The sequence below is a fragment of the Eriocheir sinensis genome, chromosome 44 (genome assembly GCF_024679095.1).
Source record: "Eriocheir sinensis breed Jianghai 21 chromosome 44, ASM2467909v1, whole genome shotgun sequence".
In the NCBI taxonomy this organism is placed as follows: Eukaryota; Metazoa; Arthropoda; class Malacostraca; order Decapoda; family Varunidae; genus Eriocheir; species Eriocheir sinensis.
Window position 1 is genome coordinate 6,381,404 of NC_066552.1, and position 15,220 is coordinate 6,396,623.

The following is a 15,220-nucleotide window of genomic DNA, read 5'->3' on the forward strand; positions in this document are numbered from 1 at the left end:
TCTCTACCATTACTACTTCATATATAATACTACTGCTACTACTACTACATTTTCTACTTTTCCTCCTCCTCCTCCTCCTCCTCTTCCTCTTCCTCTTCCTGTGTTATTTTTATTATTATTATCACCACTACCTTTATGACTACTACTTCATCTCTACTACATTTCCTACTTTTCCTCCTTCTACTCCTATTCTTGCTCCTCCTCTTTCTACTACTACTACTACTAAAACCCTCACCTAAGCCTTAAAGATACATATTCCTCCTGTTGATCAATCGAGTGTCACATTATTTAATTCCCTTAATGGACTGTTGAACGTTCCTCTCTCTCCGTTAGCGGCACTCATTAGGCGCCTGCTTTGTGCTAGATGGAGGAGCCGCGCGATTCCTTCCAGCCGGGTAATAGACGTTCGTTAATCATTGTCAGCTACCTTGTCCTCGCCTCTCCTCGAGCTCTTCTGTTTTTGTTCCTCTTCTTCTTCGTGTTCGTTTTTGTCGTCTTGTTCTTGTTCTTCTTGTTCTTGTTCTTCTTGGTCTTCGTTTTCGTCTTGTTCTTGTTCTTCTTGTTCTTTTTCTTCTTCGTTTTCGTTTTGTTCTTCTTCTTGTTCTTTTTCTTCTTCGTCTTCGTTTTTGTCGTCTTGTTCTTGTTCTTGTTCTTCGTCTTCGTTTTCGTCTTGTTCTTGTTTTCTTGTTCTTGTTCTTCTTGTTTTTGTTCTTCGTCTTCGTTTTCGTCTTGTTCTTGTTATTCTTGTTCTTTTTCTTCTTTGTCGTTTTCGTCGTCTCGTTATTCTTGTTATTCTTGTTCTCGTTCTTCTTGTTCCTCTTCTTCGTCTTAATTCGTCTTTATTTTCGTGTTTGTGTTCGTGTTCGTCCCCTTGTTTTGGTTCGTCTTCGTCTTCTTCTTCTTCTTCTTCTTCTTCTTCTTCTTCTTCTTCTTCTTCTTCTTCTTCTTCTATGTTTATTTGAAAAGGCAAAGTAAGTCCTCACGGAATGATGCTCACGTACATAAAGGTAGATGCCGAAGAATGGTCAACTTTAATTCCATAGGTGGTTCGATGCTCTCCTCGGGTAAGTGTATCAGTCATAAGGAAGGAGGAAACACACCAGAAAGAAAACTGTTCCATATATATATATATCTATATATATATATATATATATATATATATATATATATATATATATATATATATATATATATATATATATATATATATATATATATATATATATATATATATATATATATATATATATATATATATATATATATATATATATATATATATATATATATATATATATATATATATATATATATATATATATATACTCATCTCTTCTCTTTTATAGGGGCAGTGATTAGCGGGCTTTTTTTTCCCGCAATATATTTTTTGCCTCTAAACTACTTTCTTTACTGTAAAAAAAGAATCCAGTGAAAGGAATGAAAAATAGTTCACTCTTGCACTAGTACGGTGGACAGTAGCAGAGAGTTCACTGACCCTGACGTAGCCGGCAGATGCTCCTCAATGACATATGTTAGAGGGGTCATATCACGTAATAGCTGGTGAGTCCATATTACCCAGTTTAGGCAAGTGTTGAAGAGGGCTGTAACACGGGCCCTCCAACACCCCCCACCCACACCCACCTACCTCCCCACCCACACCCACCTACCTCCCCACCCACACCCACCTACCTCCCGACCCACACCCACCTACCTCCCGACTCCACACACAGGCAATGGATAACACTCAGAACGTAGATGAGTCAGCGTTGCTCAATCCTTGCAGCTGTTGAAAAGCGATGCAACAGGCGAACCGACACCCTTGAACCCACAAGAAGAGAGTTGGATGCGCCGCCTTCACTTTTTAGATGGATGAGTCTCAATGATGTGAATTAATTAAACACCTTGATCCACCTGTAAATTATTTGCTATCCCTTCAGTGCCATTATCGTGTGTATTATTATTGTTATTATCGTTATTATTATTATTATTATTATTATTATTATTATTATTATTATTATTATTATTATTATTATTATTATTATTATTATTGCTCTTATTATTGTCCAAAGATAACCTGACCTAAGCTGACCTAACCTAACGTAAACTGAACTAAACCTAACCTAACCTAACCTAACCTAACCAAAGGCAAAGACGCATCCACACCTCTATACCTCATCCATGAAACAAAGGGAGCTGGATGCTGGCTGCGTCTCTTCACTTTTTATGACACGGAAAGGGATGAGTTTCAATATTGTTAGTTCATATGGGCGTTGAAGATTGAAGCAACAAGAGCACATTCACACCTCTATATCTCCTCCTTGAATCCATACAAATGGAGTTGGATGCTTGGTGAAAAGGAGTTGGATACTAGATGAAAGGGAGTTGGATGTAGGAAGCGTCTCCCACTCTTCCCAACACTCACGGCCTGTCCAAACGCCAATCATCAGGACGGTAATCTTGGTGGTCGTCCCGGGAGACACACACACAAGATCTCAGCGAGCCTCCCAGCGCCCCACCCCAGCACCTCCAGACCAGCGTTGCCAGATTATCGTATTCACCACAATGTATTTATCATTTTTAAGCCTCAAACTCTCATACCTGCACAAATAACGATAGAAAATTAAAGTTAGCGTTAAAGCTGTTATTTATTGATGCTCTTTTTTTTCTTGTTGCCATAGTTATCGGTCCAAAACTACGAAATTCAATGCGATGAGTACGATAATCTGGCATCGGTGCTCCAGACCCACACCCGGCAAGGCACCCCGAAACTCCCGCCGCCAAGTCCTCGGAGGCGTTGGATTCCAGACAGGTCGAGCATGAACATTAACTACTGGGGCGTTTAGCAGAGGAGCAGGTGGAGGCGTGAAGCGAGGGAGATAGCGAATTACGTCTCAAGTTTGCCTATTATTTATCATTATCTTAAGAGGTGAGAGGCATGGGGATCGCGGGAGATGGGAGCCAGAGTGAGCGGGAAGGATTTAACCATTAACTTAGCCGCTTGCATAATTTATACGGTGGGAGGCGAAGGTGATGAAGGTTAGAGAAGAGGAGACGCGTAGAAGGAGGAGGAGGAGGAGGAGAAGAGGAAGACATGAGGAGGAGGACAACAGGAAAACGGAAATCTGGAATGAAGGAAGAGAAGGAGGAACAGAAGAAGGAGGAGGAGCAGGAGAGGGAGAAGGAGGGGAGGCGAAAGAGAAGAACAGGAAGACAGGAAGACGGAGGAGGAGGACAACAGGAAAACGGAAATCTGGAATGAAGGAAGAGTAGGAGGAACAGAAGAAGGAGGAGGAGAGAGAGAAGGAGGAGAAGCGTAGGAGACGGAAGAAGAGGAGAAGGACTACAGGAAAGCGGAAATCAGGAATGACGGAAGAGTAGGAGGAACAGAAGAAGGAGGAGGAGCAGGAGAGACAGAAGGAGGGGAAACGTAGGAGAGGGAAGAAGAGGAGGAGGACTACAGGAAGGTGGAAATTAGGAATGGAGGAGGAGAAGGAGGAGGAAGAGGAGGAGGAGGATGGGAAGAATTTCATCCATCAAGTTAACCAAATACATGACTCTGGGAGCGTTAAGGGTCGGGAAAGGGAGAGGAAGGGGAGAGAGGGAGAAGGGAGAGGGAAGGGCGAGAGAGCTATCCATCACTTTAATCAATTATATGCATCGTAAGGAGAAAGTGGAGAAGAGGAAGTGGAAGAGGATGGGAAATGACAGGATGATGATGATGATGATGAAGAAGAAGGAAAAGAAGAAGAGGAGTAGGAGGAGGAGAAGGAGGAGGAGGAGGAGGAGGAGGAGGAGGAGGAGGAGGAGGAGGAGGAGGATGAGGATAATAGGGTCCGTCAATCAAATAAACCAAATATATAAATGTAGATAGGGTAGAAGGGGACTGAGAGTTGAAGAGGCATGTAGAGGGACGATAAGAGAGAGAGAGAGAGAGAGAGAGAGAGAGAGAGTCTATCATCTATCGATTTAAGTCAAAGGCCGTGAGTACTCTGAGGGGTCCCAACGACACCAATTTACCCTCTTCTAAGTACATGATGTTCGACTGCAAATTGTCCCTCTTTCTATAAGCTCTCTGTGGGTAGTAATAGCACTGTGGATCCGGTATTGTGCAGGTTTCTTTTATACACACACACACACACACACACACACACACACACACACACACACACACGAAATGAACTACTTCTGTATTAGTTTTTTTTCTTCTCTGCCTTTTTTGGTGGGTCAGAAAGGAAGAAAAAGAAAGGAAAAGCAAGAAAGGAAGGAAGGAGAGTTAAAAGTTGAACGGGTCTCTTTTTCTCCTCTTTATATTTTTGTTTAGTTACAGTTATACAAAAACAAAATTGATCGTCGTAACACACAAAAAAAATAATAAAAGAAAATATCATAAAACTAAATTAATATGTAAATGAAATAGCGGGTAGACCTCGGCTGTTTTTTTTTTTAATCTGCTGTTTTTCTGTTTATTCTGTTGTTTTAACGCTTCCTCTTCTCCGTTCCGTTGCAGAAAAAGCACAGGACGCAATCAACTATGGCCCGTATTCAATAGCCCACGGCCTATGTGAAGGTAAGTGTTGCTTCTGCGGTGGCTGAGACTCCTTGGACGTGTGTGTTTTTGTTTGTGATATTTTCGATCATTTTGTGTTACTGTACGTGAGGATTTTGTGAGGTTCTTTTTGTGGTCAGTAATTATCTATCTGTGTGTGTTTGTCTTTTCTTCTTCGACCGTTTTGTTGTAGTGAATGTGATTATGTTGTGTGTGGATTAACTTTTTGATGTGAATGGATGTTTATGTTTTTGTAATTGGGTGTTTGTTTTGGTGCATTGGAGACGTGTTGCTGTGTTTGTGATGTTTCTGATGATGATGTTTGTTTTGGCTTTAGTTGCAGTGTTTCTTCTCATATCTTGTTGTTGTCGCTAATGATCTTTGCAGCTACTCTTCCTAATTGGTTTGTCGTAACTTTTGTGTTGCTGTTAATTGGGTTATTGCTAAAAGAAATCCAATTGCTACTACGGCTACTGAGCATATAGTTCTTTTCGGTGGTTCTTAATGATGGTTGTCGTAATGGCCCTGTTAATGGTGGTGGTAGTCAGTCTCAGTAATTAGTGTTTAGGTGATGGTGGTGAGGGTAATATTGGTTGTGGTAGAGGTCGTGATGGTAGTGGTTTTGGTGACAGAAGTGCCGGTGGTGGAGGCTGTGGAGGGAGAGGTGATGAGGGAGAGGACATAAACATTGGTGCTGGTAATGGTGGTGGTGATGGAGGAGGTGGTCGTGGTGAGGCTGAGAGAGAGAAGCTAAGAGGGAGAGAAAGTAAAATTAAGAAACGGTGACATACGGAGAGAGGGAAAAAAGTGAGTCGGAAAAGGGGAAAGAAACGAGGGGAAAAAAAGGGGAAAGAGAAAGTGAAATAAGGGGAGGAGAGTAGAAACTATAGGTATTGATGGGGTTGGTAATGAGGTTGAAAATAATAAGTAAAAAAAAAAGCAATTAGAGAAAAGGGAGAGAGGGGAGGAGAGTAACCAAAGTGGTGGTGAAGTGTGTTGTGGTGGTGATGTAAGTGGTGGTGGCGGTGATGATTGTGGGGGTTGAAAAAAGGAGGTGAAAAGACTAGGAGATACAGAAAGGGGAGTGGATTGAAAATGAAATGGAGGTGCCCTGAGATGTCATGGTGGTATACGTGTTGGTGGTGGTGGTGGCGGTGGTGATGATGGTGGTGCTGGTATTGGGGGTTGAAAAAAGGAGGTGAAGAGACTAGGAGATACAGAAAGGGGAGTGGGTTGAAACTGAAATGGAGGTGTGCTGGGATGTAATGGTGATATACGTGTTGTTGTTGTTGTTGGTGGTGGTGGTGGTGATGAAAGAAGTATATAGATGAAAAGAAAGGGAAAATAGCTATGGGAGGGTAGGATCTATAACGGAGGTGCACTGGAATGGTGGTGGTGGTGGTAGTGGTGGTGGTGGTTGGTGGTGATGAAGAAAAAATATATAGATGAAAAGAAAGGGAAAATAGCAAGGGTAGGGTAGGATTTATAACAAAGGTGCAATGGAGTGGTGGTAGTGGTGGTGGTGGTGGTGGTAGTGGTGATGGTGGTGGTGGTGGAGGTGATAGTGGTAGTGGTGGTGGTGGTGGTGGCGGCGTCTCCCAAATAATGCTCCTAATGACTAAAACGTTTTCTCTGGTTTGGTGGCTTTTTCAATTCCGTGCGTTTTAGTGGTTTTAACGAGAGTCTTTACGTGTGTGTGTGTGTGTGTGTGTGTGTGTGTGTGTGTGTGTGTTGGGTCTTACGAGCATAATGTTGATTTTTGCGTTTTCTTCTTTTTTTTGAGTGGAAGAAAAGTGATTTGGGTCGTGAGAGAGAGAGAGAGAGAGAGAGAGATGCTATAGGAATTTTTATGATTGGAAATTGCTCTTATATCATTCTCTCTCTCTCTCTCTCTCTCTCTCTCTCTCTCTCTCTCTCTCAAGTAAACTTGTGAGAAGGTTACGACATCTACTTTATGAAAATCTCTCCTCCTTCCTCTCATTTCTCTCTCTCTCTCTCTCTCTCTCTCTCTCTCTCTCTCTCTCTCTCTCTCTCTCTCTCTCTCTCTCTCTCTCTCTCTCTCTCTCTCTCTCTCTCTCTCTCTCTCTCTCTCTCTCTCTCTCTCTCTCTCTCTCTCTCTCTTTTCCTTGTTACTCTTTTTCCCTTTCCCCTTTGCCTCTTGCTCCTCTTATGCCTCCCTTTCTTCCTCTCTCACTCCTCTCCCTCCATTCCTCCTCTCCCTCCCTCCCTCTCTCCCTCCCTCATATCTCCAAGGAAAGTCTCTCATGTTCCCCTTTAGTGAGAGAGAGAGAGAGAGAGAGAGAGAGAGAGAGAGAGAGAGAGAGGAACTGGAGGAAATATAGGCCTTTAAAGATAGACAGAAAGACAGGGAGACAGACAGACAGACAGACGGAAAGAAAGGTGACCGGTGTGATTGGCGACGTGTAGGAAGGAAGAGTGAGAGAGAGGAAGAGAGGGAGAAGGGAAGGTGGAGAGAAGATGGGAGATAGGGAGGGAGGGAGGGAGGAAGGGAGGAAAGAAGGGAGGGAAGGGGCTATTGATTTCACGTGCGCGACTCTCTGTTCACCTGTTACTGCAGAGAGAGAGAGAGAGAGAGAGGAGGTAAAATAGTTAGGAAGTGCAAATTTAGAGGGAAAAGTTTAAAGAGACAACAAAAAAAGGAAAAAGAAGTAATGGAAAGTAAATAGCCAATGAATGCAGAGAGAGAGAGTGAGTTATACCATGTTTGGAGGTGACAGAAAAATATGCATTCATTATTTAGTTAAGTGCATGCAATTCTGAGCTCTTTTTCCTTATATATGTATGTGTGACACGCTCATGTACGTGTGTGTGTGTGTGTGTGTGTGTGTGTGTGTGTGTGTGTGTGTGTGTGTGTGTGTGTGTGTGTGTGTGTGCTAAGCTGTCATCGTGTTGTCCCCCTTTTCTTCTCCCTCCTGAGGTCTCTCCTACTCTCCTTCTCCTCTCTCTCTCTCTCTCTCTCCTCTTTCTCTCTTTTGATGAAGCGCTCCTCTTCACTCTCTCTCTCTCTCTCTCTCTCTCTCTCTCTCTCTCTCTCTCTCTCTCTCTCTCTCTCTCTCTCTCTCTCTCTCTCTCTCTCTCTCTCTCCTCTCTCCTTCCCTTCATTCTCATTACCATACTCGTCGCCCTCGTCATCATCACCTTCATCATCTCATCATCATCATCATCATCATCTTCCTTTCTTCACCTTTTTACTGTTTGTTCATCATCATCATCATCACCATCGTCTCATTCCTTCATTTCTCATCTTCTACATCTTGTTCATCATCATCATCTCCATCGTTTTTTGTCATCATTATCATCACTGTCATCATTATCATTTTTCTCATATTCCCTTCATCACTCCTTTATGCCCTTGCTTCCTTTTCTTCTTCATGCTTAATTATTCTCTTCTTCCACGTCTGCTTCTCTCCACCTTTATCTTCGTGTTACCTCCCCTTCTCTCATTACCTTAATTGACTTTTACCTTTATTTTATTCTTCCTTTTTTTCTAGTCATTTAATTTTTTCTTCCTTTTTTCCTCTTTTCGTGTTTATTTTCCTTTTTCATCTTCATATTTTCCCTTCCTTTTTTTCTGCTCATTTAATATTTTTCTCCCGTTTTTCCTCTTTTCTTGTTTCTTTTCCTTTTTTCATCTTCATTTTTTCCCTTTACTTTTTTCTACTCATTTAATATTTTTCTTCCTTTTTTCCCCTTTTCTTGTTTATATTCCTTTTTCACCATCATTCTTTCCCTTTTTTTTTCTCCTCATTTAATCTTTTCTTCCGTTTTTCCTCTTTTCTTGTTTATTTTCCTTTTTCATCTTCATTCTTTTCCTTCCTTTTTTCTGCTCATTTAGTCTTTTCCTTCCGTCTTTCCTCTTTTCTTGTTTATTTTCCTTTTTCATCTTCATTCTTTTCCTTTCTTTTTTCTGCTCTTTTAATCTTTTTCTCCCGTTTTCCTCTTTTCTTGTTTATTTTCCTTTTTCATCTTCATTCTTTCCCTTCCTTTTTTCTGCTCAATTAATCTTTTTCTCCCGTTTTTCCTCTTTTCTTGTTTATTTTCCTTTTTCATCTTCATTCTTTTCCTTTCTTTTTTCTGCTCTTTTAATCTTTTTCTCCCGTTTTCCTCTTTTCTTGTTTCTTTTCCTTTTTCATCTTCATTCTTTCATTACATAATTTTCCCTCGTTTATTTTAGTTTCTCGTTTCCTTTCCGTTTTCTTCCTTCATTCCTTTTCTTATAACATTCATTTTGTTTTATCTCCTTTATTTTTCGTTTTTCTTTCCTTCTCTTCCTTTTTTTCCTTCCTTTTTTCCACCCATTTCTTCTTTTTATCGTTTTCTTTTCTTATTCATTTTGTGTTTTCCCTTTTTGTTCATTTTTCTTTCTTTTCTTCCTCTTTTCCACTCATTTCTTCTTTATTTGTCGTTATCTTTACTTATTCATTTTGTGTTTTATCTTTGTTTTTCGTTTTTCTTCTCTTCCTTCTTTTCCTTCCCTTTTTTCCACTCATTTCTTTTTTGTCGTTTTCTTTTCTTTTATCATTCATTTTGTTTTTTCCCTTGTTTTTCGTTTTTCTTTCCTTCTCTTCTTTTCCTTCCTTTTTCCACTCATTCTTTTTTTATTGTTTTATTTTCTTTTATCATTAACTTGTGTTTTCCCTCTGCTTTCTTTTATTCTCTTCCTTCTTTTCCTTCTTTTTTCACTCATTTTTTTCTTTTTCTTGTCGTGTTCTTTACTTATTCATTTTGTGTTTTCCCTTTTTTGTTTTTCTTTCCTTCTCTTCCTTGTGTTCCTTCCTTTTTTTCACTCATTTCTACTTTTATTGTCGTTTTTCTCTCTTTCTATCCTTTACTCTTTTCTTCTCACCTCCTCTTTTTTTTCCCTCTTTTTTTCCTATTCAAGACTACTTTTATTTCCTTCCCTACACGTGTCACTATCCCTTAACCTGACCTTCGTTCCCTCTTACCTTCTTTCCTACCTTCCCTCCCTTCCTACCTTCCCTCCCTTCCTCTCTCCCTGCCTCTCTTCCTCTCCCTCCCTCTCTTCCTCCCTCTCTCCCTCACCCCCCTCCCTCGTGCCCGCCAAACAAGAGCTATTAATAGATTCTCACTATCTCTACCTTTCTTTAAGATGGAGAGAGAGAGAGAGAGTTTGTCACAGTGTCATTTTAGTTTGCACTCCACGTGACCTTTCTCTCTCTCTCTCTCTCTCTCTCTCTCTCTGCTTCTTCTCTTGTTCTTCTTGTTCTTCTTCTTCTTGTTCTTCTTCTTCTCTTCTTCTTGTTCTTCTTGTTCTTTTTCTTCATCTTCGTTTGCATCATTTTCCTCCTCCTCCTCCTCCTCCTCCTCCTCCTCCTGCTCCTCCTGCTCCTCCTGCTCCTCCTCCTCCTCCTCCTCCTGCTCCTCCTGCTCCTCCTCCTCCTCCTCCTCCTCCTCCTCCTCTTTCATCCATGTTTATCTCATCACATTTATCCAGCCACCTCTTCCCTCTTTACCTCTTCCCCTTCCTTTACTCACGCATTTATCTTTGTTTTTATCCCTTCCCTCTTCCTTAACCCTCCCTTCCTCCCTCTCCCTGGGCGCTCATCACTCACGCTCCCTCCCTTTCTCTCCCTCTCTCTCTCCCTTCCTCTCTCCCTTGCCTACCTTCCTATCATCCATCCCTCTCTACCTTCGTGTCCCTTCCTCTACCCTTCCTCCCTCCCACCCACCTGTGTATACGTGTGTGTGTGTGTGTATGTGTGTGGGGGGGGGGGGGGCGTGGGCGGGGGTGTGAAAAGCAGGGAACCCTTCAGTGTATGGTTGGTTGTGTCAAGGGTGGTTGCGTGCGCGGTCTTGGTGGTGGTGATGGTGGTGGCGGTGGTGAAGGTGGTGGTGACGCGGTGGTGGTGCTGACGATGGTGACGGTGGTGGTGGTGCTTTCCTGACGAACCCTTGTCTTGCCCTTCAAGACACCGGCGCCATGACTACACAGCCTACAGGTTAGCCTAGAAAAAATAGGCCTAAGAATTTAACATGGGAAATAGGCCTTAAAAATTAAATATATGTATAACAGTTCTAATAAAGTCAGATATGGAAATGAGTGAGAAGTTAAGATAGGAGAATGGCCCTTGAAATTTAGAGTAGGAAAATAGGCCAAAAACTTGCGATATAAAAGATCAAGAATTTAAGAAAAGAAAATAATGCTTAGGAATTCAAGATTGGACAAAAAAGGCTTAGTAAATTTAGAATAGGGAAATAGGCCTAAGAATCTACGATAGGAATGTGAGTAAGAATTTAAGATAGGAAAATCGGGTCAAGAATTCAATATAAAAAGAATAGTTGTGAATTGAATATAGGAAAAATGGATCTAGGAATTTCATATAGGAACAAACGCATAGGAATTTTAGATAGGAAAATATGCCTTTGATTTTTTAGATAGGGAAATAGTCCTTAGAAATTCAGTATAGTAAAATATGCCTGGAAATTATATAAAAGAGAATAGTACATAAATATCAATAAGTATAATAAGTATGTGGCCTAAGGGAAGGTTGTGGTCGATGCTGCTGCCAACTCGCGGGTATTGTTTTTTTGTCTTTCAGGAGCATAACTAGCGGGCCTTTTTTTCATTATTGTTTTCTTTTTTTTTACGCCCTTGAACTGTCTCCTTTGCTGTAAAAAAAAGTACGACATTCCAACGCTGTGTCTATGTAAGCTCCCAAAACATTCACAAAAAACAAAAACTACGACGAAAATTTGTTGTATAATGGCTTGGTGTTACTATAGGTTAAGAAATTTGTGTTCCTTTATGTGGTTAAGAATTTTTAGGAACTGTACAGTAAATTCCTTTATCTTGTGCCGCGGGAAATACTTGGCCCTTATGGATTGTTTTTTTGTCTTTTAAGCCCAGTACCACATTGCAACGCTGTGTCTTTGTAAATTCCCCCCCCTAAAAAAAAAAATACTTAGAAGATTTGTTGTATATTGATTTGGTGTTCCTATAGGTTAAGAAATTTGTGTTCCTATAAGTGGGTAATAAATTTTAGGAACTGTACAGGAAATTCCTTTATCTCGTGCCGCGGGAAATACTTGGCCCTTATGGGTTGTATAGACCTGCTTAGTTTGATTCTGATTCGGCGTTGTGGAACGTGCTCGTACGGGAGGGAACGAAGTATAGGAATCTGCTACTATCAAGAGTAAACTTCCTCTGACTAATGACTCTTCCTGTTACTCATAAATTCCTCTGACTCATGACTGACTCTTCCTCTGACTCTTACTCTGACTCTTTTTTTTTTTTACATCAAAGAAGACAGCACAAGGGCACACACAAAAAAGGAAACAACCATAAAAAAAGCCCGCTACTCGCCGCTCCTGTAAAGAATCCGAAGAGGCGGCCGAAAGAGCAGTCAATTACGTGACCAGCGGTGCCAGATTGTCGTACTCAGCCTTTTGTATCTGCCAATTTCTGACCTAAAATCTGTCTCATCCACTACAATAACTAGATTTATGTATAGTTATCGTTGAAATGGTTAATTACTGATGGCTTCTTGCAATGGCTGTGTCAGAATCCGGTAAATACAATGTGGAGAGTACGGTAATATTTATGTATAGTTATCGTTGAAATGGTTAATTACTGATGGCTTCTTGCAATGGTTAAGTGTCAGAAGCCGGAAAATACAATGTGAGAGTACGGTAATATAACAACGATGCTTATGACTTTTTTTCGCCCTCCTTAACATTGTCTTATTTTTCTCTTTCTTACACTTTCTTCCTCTTCATTCATGTCAGGATTTCCCACCTTCTCTACCTCCTCTTACCTTTTGATTCCCCTTTAACTCTACTCTCTTACTTCTTTACTCTCTCTTGAACATTTTTTTTCTCTTTCTTTCTATTATTTTTTCTACTTGTCTCACACACTTTTTACTACTCTCTCTTGAACATTTTTTTTCTCTTTCTTTCTATTATTTTTTCTACTTGTCTCACACACTTTTTACTACTCTCTCTTGAACATTTTTTTTCTCTTTCTTTCTATTATTTTTTCTACTTGTCTCACACACTTTTTACTACTCTCTCTTGAACATTTTTTTTCTCTTTCTTTCTATTATTTTTTCTACTTGTCTCACACTTTTTACCTCTAGGTCTGGGCATAATCCTGTTGACTTTCTCCTACAGGATTTTTCTTTCTTCACGCTTCTTTTACCTTCTCCTACCTACCTTTCGATTCACCTTTTTCTCTTACTTACTTTATTCATGATACCTCCTCTTACTCATTACTTCCTCTTACTCATGATTCTTCCTCTTCCACTGACTCTCACTCATGACTCTTCCTTTAACTCTTGACTCTTCCTCCTCTTACTCATGATTCTTCCTCTTCCACTGACTCTCACTCATGACTTCCTGTAACTCTTGACTCTTCCTCCTCTTACGCATGATTCTTCCTCTTCCACTGACACTCACTCATGACTTCCTGTAACTCTTGACTCCTCCTCCTCTTACTCATGATTCTTCCTCTTCCACTGACTCACTCATGACTTCCTGTAACTCTTGACTCTTCCTCCTCTTACTCATTACTTCCTCTTACTCATAATCACTCCTCTGACTCATAACGTGGCTGTATCATCACCTCCATTTTCATCTCCTCCTCGCAGCATCACTGGTCGGTTATAAATACTTGTGATTATGAGAACTTTTGATTTGTTTCGTCTATTTACTTCGGCTTTTATATAATTACCCACGTCGTTAGTTTTACAGGGACTATCACTATTGCTCTGTGTTGATATGATGGTGATGAATGTGATTGTTGGAATGATGATAATGGTGGTGGTGACAGTGATGATTGTATACATTAATATCACTTGCATTTTTCCTCTGTCTATCCCTGTCTTCATCTAAGTTTATCAATCTATCTGTCTGTTTATCTTTCCCTCTATTTATCTATCTATCTATCTATCTATCAATCTATCCATCTGTCTGTGTATCCATCCATTCATATGTCTTTGTCCGTCTATCTATCTACGCCTCAATATAAGTTTCTCCACATATCAAAACAAAGACCAAGTTACCAACACTTTCTTTCCTTCACTGTAAACCAATTCCTCCTTATTCCAAACTTCATAACAGCATTTTTCTTTTTTCTACCTATTTACCTTTCTCCCTTCCCCTCCCTCCCCTACATCTCCCCACTACAAATCCCCTCCTTCCTCTCCCCCCTCCCTTCCTCCATTACTAAATAATCATGGTAATCTCCGAAGACTTTCCCTAATTCCCAGAAAAAATAGAAAAAGTCAAAATGATTAACTATTGGAGCAGTTAATTTTGGTGGAATCCGAAACTGGTTGCGTAAGAAGGGTGGGAGGGAGGGAGAGAAAAAAGAGGAAGGGAGGAATGGGAGAGGAAAGGTGAGAGGAGGGAGAGAGAGTGGATGGACAGATGGTGTTAGCGAGGAAGGAGGCTTGAGCTAACTGGTGTGTGTGTGTGTATGTGTGTGTGTGTGTGTGTGTGTGTTTGTAATGGTGATATATGGGAGGAAAGGAATGGATGTGATGGGGCGAAGAGAGAGAGAGAGAGAGAGAGAGAGAGAGAGAGAGAGAGAGAGAGAGAGAGAGAGAGAGAGAGAGAGAGAGAATGTAATTATGTAACGTGTGTGTGTGTGTGTGTGTGTGTGTGTGTGTGTGTGTGTGTGTGTGTGTGTGTGTGTGTGTGTGTTTCGATAATTATTTACTTAAAAAAAAACGAAATCGAAATAACGGCAATCATAAAGTCAGATAACACACAAACAAACACGCAAACAAACAAACGAACAAACACACAAACACGCGCGCCGATGGATGTGGTCAGTTTATTTATTCAGCCTCACTAGTCAACTATTATTTATTTGTTTGTTTATTCACTTATTTATACATCGTTTGGCTTGTGTATTCAGATTTAAACTTTTCTATCAATATCGTCAACTTCATATCCTTTTCCTTAACTTTATTTCATCTCTTTTTTTTCTTTCTTATTTTCTATCTCCTCTTTACTCACTTTTCATCTTCATTACCTCATTTTTTTTCTCTATCTCCCTACAGCTCTCTCCTTTCCTACCTTTTTTTTTCCTTCCCTCATTAATAATCTCCTAATTTTCCTCTTTTTCCTAACTCTACGCTCCTTTTCCTTTTTTTTCTACCTTTCTTCCTCAATAACTTTTTATCTTCATTTCCTCGTTTTTTTTTGTACTTTTATCTACCTTCCCACAGCCCTCCTTTCCTACCTCTTATTTCATTCCTACCTTAATAATCTCCTAATTTTTCTCTTTTTCCTAACTCTACGTTCCTTTTCCTTAACTTTCATTTCCTCTCTTTTTTTTCTATCTCTCTTCCTTACTCGCTGTTTATCTTCATTACCTCATTTTATTCTTTTCTTGCTTTTCTCTATCCTTCTACAGCCCTCCTTTCCTACCTTAATAATCTCCTAATTTTCTTTTTCCTATCTCTACGTTCCTTTTCTTTAACTTTCATTTCCTCTCTTTTTTCTTTTTTTTCTACCTCTCTTCCTTACTAACTTTTTTTTATCTTCATTACCTCATTTTTTTTACTTCTCTCAATTTTTTTTACAGCCCTCCCTTCGTACCTCTTATTCCTTTCCTACCTTAATAATCTCCGTATTTTCTTTTTTTTCCTAACTCTTCGTTCCTTTTCCTTAACTTTCATTTCCTCT

General features: G+C 40.1%; 1 protein-coding gene across 33 annotated transcripts in view; it reads left to right on the top strand.

Annotated features, from left to right (window-relative positions):
- Positions 1-15,220, top strand: part of LOC126980361 (muscle calcium channel subunit alpha-1-like) — a 261,653-nt gene that overhangs the window by 72,941 nt on the left and 173,492 nt on the right. For 31 of the 33 annotated variants that reach the window (XM_050830186.1, XM_050830184.1, XM_050830154.1 and 28 more), the window contains one exon: positions 4,508-4,567. Coding sequence is in view for 31 of the 33 variants with exons in the window: in XM_050830154.1 (XP_050686111.1) it covers positions 4,508-4,567 (60 nt within the window). In the remaining 2 variants the exon portion in view is untranslated. Of the gene's footprint in view, positions 1-4,507; positions 4,568-10,361; positions 10,528-15,220 lie in introns of those variants that run through there. The other 2 variants (XM_050830181.1, XM_050830178.1) reach the window with 2 other exon arrangements.